The sequence below is a fragment of the Neovison vison genome, chromosome 2 (genome assembly GCF_020171115.1).
Source record: "Neovison vison isolate M4711 chromosome 2, ASM_NN_V1, whole genome shotgun sequence".
Classification (NCBI taxonomy): Eukaryota; Metazoa; Chordata; class Mammalia; order Carnivora; family Mustelidae; genus Neogale; species Neogale vison.
Window position 1 is genome coordinate 82,706,344 of NC_058092.1, and position 7,344 is coordinate 82,713,687.

The window sequence follows — 7,344 nt, forward strand, 5'->3', positions numbered from 1 at the left end:
GCATGCTGATTTATTTTGCATGGTCTTTAATTTAATATCATTCACATAGCTTTGAGGGTTTATCAAAAATTATTCTTTTCAAAATTCACTGTTCAAAATCTTGATCTTCTTTATTCATTTGTGAGAATGATGAGTTTGAATGAGTGATCATGTTGATGTCTGAATGTTTCATTAATATGTCAGAAAGATAATCTTCAGCTGACTTGCATGTAAAATTAATTCCATTTTTGGATTACCTCTCTGTGGCTCCAAAAAAGGTGTTTATGGAGATGTGCAGCGTGTGAAGATTTTGTACAATAAGAAAGACAGTGCTCTGATACAGATGGCTGATGGAAACCAATCACAACTTGGTAAGATTAAACCGTGTGTTAGCTATACATCTTTAAATCTGAATCTTTTAATAAAAACAAACCCCTTTATGGAAGTAGAAAATCATTCTTTTTTATAGCTGAGCTCAAAATGTCATGTTAATTTTCTTATTTTAATGTATTTATACATGATGAACATGTTTGCATATTCTGCTGTCTTCTTACCAGTCCTTAAGTACAATCTAATGGAAAAAGGTTTGGAGTCCAAAATTGCAGTAACAGTTTCACATAATAATGATACTACTTACATTAAAGATCTTTAGTATTTTTCTTTCCTGGTTACTCTCTATAATAGAAGTTAACTGTTCATATAATCTATGGAATCCTGATTTTAATTATTCTAAGTATTTGTCTAAACTTAGTAACGGAGAAAGTCCCATGTAAAATGTATTTCAAAGATACTGGGTTTTTACAAAATGAAAAACTTGTGCCACATATACCATTGGTAATCCCTTTTGGAATTTTAAAATGTACTTGAGTCAAATTACACATATATTCTCTACTTAAGTAAATAATTAATGTTTCATTTGTCTTTATATACAAAGTCAGATCACATGAATCTGGAATACAACTGCATATTCACAATGAGCTAAGACTGTAAATATCATGTTCTTATAATTCTGTTCTTTGAGATTCAGGGATGATAATGCCACACGTTGGTTGTCTTCACATTGTTAATTCTGAAATTTGTCATTTTTCATGTGAGGGCTATGTATTTTTGCTCTTAACACCCAGTAAAACTCATAAACTTGAACAGTGTGATATATTTGGCCTTTGGTAGCAGATAGAAAAGTAAGTTTGAATTTCATTGTTTCCTACCAGCTATCATGGTAGCTCAGACAACATATAAAACTATACATCTGGCTCTCTACTTTTTAAAATGGAGATATCCATCTTCAGTGAAAGATTTATAAAAGTGCTAATCATGTCCTAGATGCCTAGTAAATGTTTCTTTCTTCTTCTGCTGTGTGTATGTCTGTGCTCTGGTAGGGGTAGTCATGGCCGTTTGTAAGTAGCATTTTACAAAGCATTAAAACTTTCTCAGATGTTTCATTTTTTCCATCACTGTTTTTGCTGTGGGTGGCATTACCCTTCATATAAAGGATATACAGGTATCATGGTTGAGAAGTACCCGATGTAGAATTTAACCAAACTCTTCTGGATATTTTTTATATAAGGACTATTTCATATAAGTTGCATTTTAATTTTTACTATAATTGTATTAGTTTGTTTGGGCTGCTAAAACAAAATATCACAGACTGAGTGTCTTAAACAACAGAAACTTGTGCCAGCAGATTGTTTCTAAGGGCTTTCTTCCTGGCTTGCAGTTGACTTACTTCTCCATGTGTCCTCACATGGACTTTTGAGCTCCCTGGGTTTCTCTCCCTCTTATAAGGACACTGATCTAACTGAATGAGGGCCTCATCCTTATGACCTCATTTACCTTTCAAAGTCCCTGTCTTCTAGGATTAGAGCTTCAATATATGACTTTTGGGAGATATAATTCAGTGCATAACAGTACTTAGCATTTGTAAATCTTTTATGCCTGCTTCTTTTAAGACCTGTTTAATAAAGCTTTGACAAATTATATTTTTTGAACTATATGTAATAGTAAATATATTTCTAATTGCTAGATTTTGCTTTTCCGAAGTAGATGACCATAAATATATGTTACTCACACCATTAATACCTTTAATATTGAAAAAAATTAGTGAGAATTTTAAAAATTTAATATGCTTTATTTCTGGGCACTGTTCTTTTGGTTTTCATAGGACTCTATTTGGAAATACAACATGAAGGAGCTACTACTCTTTGAACTTTAGTAGAAGAATTTTAACAGAATACCATTTAAGGATAACATATACAAATTATTCTTAAAACATCGAATTTAAGAAAACACTAAAATAGGCATGGTAGAATGTTTATTTTAAAAATTCTTAGTGTTTGCAAATCTTTAAACTGTGGTCTCAAGTGATTTAACATGGCCTCAAAGGTTTGCAACAATCTCATTCACATTTAAACACTACTATCTTTTAATTCTCTGTATTTCTCTCATACTACTTCCTAAGCATAAAAAAAAATCTACTTATATCATGAAATAATATTTCCAAGTGGTATGACACAATTACCTTAACAGAATTATACATATATAGATTTATGCATTTGTTTTTTAAGTGCATATGGGAATATTTACAAAAGCAGGCTTCAGTAAGGCAAAGAGTAAGTATCCTGTAGACCCTATTCTCTGTTGCACAATTTAGAGTTGATAACAAAAAGATATATTTAGAATTTCCCAAAGGTACTATACAAAGTAGATATGTATAGTACAGTGAAAGTGATGTTTTAATAGGAAGTTAACTTTATATGTTGGTATAAACCCAAGGAAAGGAGATGATGATAATAATAGATAGGACTAGAAATCATTGGTATAAAAGACAGTTGAGAGAAAAAAAAAAGGAGCTGGGTCTTTGAGTAGTTAATAAAATAGAGAAGTGGATGTTGAGATTCATTTTTTTAAAAATGAGAGGCAACACAAATAATACTTTGAATTATAAAGGAGATACTTACTGATAAACTTCAGTTCCACATTTTATAAACTCCTGTATAAAAATCTATAAAATTTTTTTTAACCATCTCTTGAATTTGTTTTTAATATCTTCTTCAGAGATTAAGGGAAAAGTAAAAGATTATTTTCCACCGAAAGTGCCATTTCCACTGTGCAGCATTGGCCATTTCCTCCTTTATCATTGATTGCTTTGCCCATTTACCCCATATTTCTTTTTTTTTTTTTTAAGATTTTTGTTTATTTGACAGAGATCACAAGTAGACAGAGAGGCAGGCAGAGAGAGAGAGGAAGGGAAGCAGGCTCCCCGCGAGCAGAGAGCCCAGCCGATGTGGGACTCGATCCCAGGGCCCTGAGATCATGACCTGAGCCGAAGGCAGTGGCATAACCCACTGAGCCACCCAGGCGCCCCTACCCCATATTTCTTAAAACCGATTTCAAGGTAGAATCCTGTTATTTAAACTGGATTCCGCTTAAGTTAGTAATTCAAGTAATCTGCTTTTTGTTTGATAATTATTATTGTGCCTCAGTTTTTGACAAGCTTCTTTTTTAAAAATACTTAAAAACCATGATGCTTGACTCCTCATCTTGAGCCCTCATCCACTTGAGATTACTGACTAGAATACCTCTCACTACCTGACTACTTCCAGAGTTAGCTCTTTGGTTATTTTGCTTTATTTAAATCCCAGTTCTCTCATCATCTATCTCCTCTTGGTACAGGTACATAGTAGAGGTACTGCGCCTAGGAGTTTATTGTTTTCTTATTTCTGCCCTTCATTATATCAAAACTCAGCTGTTTGTGCAGTCTTTTCATAACTTTTCAAAGCTGGACTAAGACAGCTTTCTTTATAACAGCCTTAATCTACTTCTTTAAACCACTTTATACCCTAGATTCATTCCTTAAAACACATTTGTGTAAGCTAATAGCACTTTATCATAAGCAACAGAATGATGGAACTTTAAAAATGTTTTGCAATTCAAGTTAATTTTAATAGTTGTATGTACCATCTCTATGAATAATGATTTTATAAGTGAAAATTAAAAGTATGTGAAATGCAGTGGAACTAGTGAGAAAATTCGGGACTCAGATGATTTTAGATGATTGGGAAATTGTTATACATAGAACAGCATACACACAGGGCTAAAGGTGAGAAAAACTAGCATGTCAAGGAGATAGGTTTTATATAGCTGAAGCTTAAAGTGCAAGGAAGTATAGTACTAAAAAACCACAAGTTCCATGAGGGATAGGATGGTTTTGTCTTACACTTGATTATCAGTACTAACAAAGTAGTGGGTATTGTTTTACATCATCAGGAAATATGTTCAGAGAGGCTGAGGAGATTTCATTCTTTAATATAGCTTATACCTTTCCTCATCTGACCTTAAGGATTTTAAGCAGTAATGACATCAGATTTGGAATTTATAGAGTTCATCTAGCTGCTGTATAATAGAATGGGTTGGAGAAAAGTAGAAAAAAATCCAACAGGAAGATAAATTAGGAGACTGATTTATACGGATCAAAACTTTGTGACAGTGAAAAGTGGAGAATAGAGAGATGAATTGAGGGATAATTAGGAAGAAGGGTAATCTAGGACTTGGCAATTAGGTTGTGGGGCAGAAGGGAGAAAAAGTTATAGATGAGTACGAAGTTTCCTTCTGCAGCAACTAAGTATATGACTTATCAGCAGGATTGGCAAGGAAGAGAGAGATTCATAATCAGGATTTTCATCCTATGACAGAAAACTGGCTTTTTTGCCTGAATGCTTGTCTAGTGCAAATAAATTTAAATCATCTTGTCACCAAGGGCTGTTGTAAACTTAAGATTTATTTTAAAAATCATAGAATTCAGTATTTCTGCTATTCTAAAGAATTCTTTTTGCTTTTGGACTTTGTTAATACTGTTTTTTAATAAGCATTTTTTCTTTTTACAGCCATGAACCATCTTAATGGACAGAAAATGTATGGCAAAATTATTCGTGTTACTCTGTCTAAACATCAGACTGTACAACTACCTCGAGAGGGACTTGATGATCAAGGGCTAACAAAGGATTTTGGTAATTCCCCATTGCATCGTTTTAAGAAACCTGGATCCAAAAATTTTCAGAACATTTTTCCTCCTTCTGCAACCCTTCACCTATCCAATATCCCGTAAGTACTTGGAGTTTTTTAAGGGAGTACATTTTAAGAGTAAAACATAAAATGTATTATTAATCTTTACCCTTTTTTTTTCCATCCTGTTTTCCTAGTCCTTCAGTAGCAGAAGAGGATCTACGAACACTGTTTGCTAACACTGGGGGCACTGTGAAAGCATTTAAGTTTTTTCAGTAAGCAAGCTTTCTTGTCTTTAAATTAGTGACTTCATATAAGTTAAAAACTGTCTTCATAGTAATTTTTACCCTTTATGTTTATGGAAGTTGATTCTAGAATGGGTAAAAATTCAAGTATTTAAGCCCTTCCTAATTTTTATGAAGTATCTAATTTCATAATTTTGTTTCAGAAGAGATCACAAAATGGCTCTTCTTCAGATGGCAACAGTGGAAGAAGCTATCCAGGCCTTGATTGATCTTCATAATTACAACCTTGGTGAAAACCATCATCTGAGAGTGTCTTTCTCTAAGTCAACAATTTAAAAAGGGGGAGGTGAAGCTTGAGGGTGTATCACATTGTTTGGTGTCATCACCTATTGACTGTTCAGAAAAGTGGGGACCAGAGTTTGATTTTTTTGTTGGTGTTTCCTTTTTTTTTTCCCCCATGCTGTTATCATTCCTTGGTTATAAAAATGAAATGGCATACGTAAAGGCAGAGTTGTTAACTGCTGTATTTCATCTGTTCTATAGGGAGGCCATTTTTATTGTCTGTTTATGATTTTAGTTTAATTATAGTTTAATTATACTTTCCTTTTTCAACTTAGTTGACATACGTGCCTTAAAAAGGAAAACTAGTGTTGCTATTGTGCATTTACTAGGAAAAAGGAATTGGTTGTCTAGGGCACATTGTTATATGGGAATTACAATATGTTTAGGCAGGGGTGTGTAAAAAGGTTAAGTTTTGTTTCTCCTGCTTGGAACTTATTTTGAATTATTGGCTTGTCACATTTCTTTCTATTTAATCAAATAAGATACATGATACTGAAAGAATTAAAGCAGCATTTTTTTTAGTTTTTATTACCTTAGGCTTTATTGCTTTAAAAAAACATTGGCCTTTTGTATCTCACAATTCTGGTCTAGATTCAGTTATGAATGTAGGCATTAGTTAAAATTAACAAGATGCAGAGTATTAATTTCTTAAGACAACAAAGTGATTTCTGTAAGTTTGAGCCCTATGTGGAAAGCATTGTGGAATCTTAACCTTTTTGTACACACTCTTGTGGGACGTATCATATAAATGTCAGCACTAAGTAATGTCTTGTTTGTGGCTGAATATTTTTCGTAGATGTTTTTGAAGTTGACATGACTTACGTGCATTTAAATATATATTGCCATCCTTAGTTTGTAATTAAGATTTGGAATATGGTTGTGGATTTCTGAGCATGTGCAGACTGGTCTAGCTAGTTCAGGAACTGGTGCATGTATTTTTCAAAGATAAAGAAAGTGTACTGCGAAAATTTGCAGGAAGATTAATTTTGTGGCAGTTTTCTAAAACTGACAACCAGGTGGGACCAAAGTTTATGTGCCTTTAGTCTTAATTTACCTTGCATTGTAATATTCAGTTTTAATAAATCTTCAAAATATTTTGTATTTAGGAATAGATCTGACTTTAATAAAAACATGGCTCAGAATCTACAGGTCAAATTAATTTGAACAGTTCTTGTCAATCTGAATTGTTGATTCTGTTTAAATGACCAATACTTTTTGAAATTGATGTACTTAGTTTCAAGATTCATAGATTCTGTTATCTATGTAGACAGAATGGTCATGTATATTTTCTATTAGTTGAGTTTTTACATCTTTAGAAATGTAAAATTCAGTATAGTTTGAAAGTGGCACAATTAAAAATTAATTTTCTAACAAAGTTGGGAGGTTTGATGGTTGTTTAATTTCCTTTTGTGTGTACTCTGCTTACCTCTGTAGCATGCTCAATAAACACTTCTGTAGCTCTGTATTCACCTTTTCTGTCTTTCTCTGCTGCCTTTTCTCTCTCCTCTTCTTTGTTTTTCACTCCACTGTGCTTCTGAATTCATGTTTATTCTCTGCCAGGGTGGGAAAGGAGTAATACTATTACAATTCTATGGCTTTATACCATAAATAAATCTAGATGCTGTGAAAATATACCAGCTGGTTTTCTTTTTAATTTAAAAGACGGTAACTGCTTTTCAGGAGGACACATATTAAACATTTCCCACCCTGTTATAATCTACTGCTTTAAAGACATAACTTTTACTGTATCTTGTTAATTCTTTCTATCTCTTTTGTT

At 32.9% G+C, this 7,344-nt stretch overlaps 1 protein-coding gene across 4 annotated transcripts in view; it reads left to right on the top strand.

Annotated features, from left to right (window-relative positions):
• PTBP2 (polypyrimidine tract binding protein 2) overlaps window positions 1-7,032 on the top strand; it is an 83,755-nt gene extending 76,723 nt beyond the window's left edge. For 2 of the 4 annotated variants that reach the window (XM_044238738.1, XM_044238736.1), the window contains exons 11-14: window positions 258-350; window positions 4,863-5,079; window positions 5,178-5,255; window positions 5,429-7,032. In XM_044238738.1, coding sequence (XP_044094673.1) covers window positions 258-350; window positions 4,863-5,079; window positions 5,178-5,255; window positions 5,429-5,561 — 521 coding nt within the window. In that variant the 3' untranslated portion in view covers window positions 5,562-7,032. The remainder of the gene's footprint in view (window positions 1-257; window positions 351-4,862; window positions 5,080-5,177; window positions 5,256-5,428) is intronic. The other 2 variants (XM_044238735.1, XM_044238737.1) reach the window with 1 other exon arrangement.
• The last annotated feature ends 312 nt before the right edge of the window (window positions 7,033-7,344 follow it).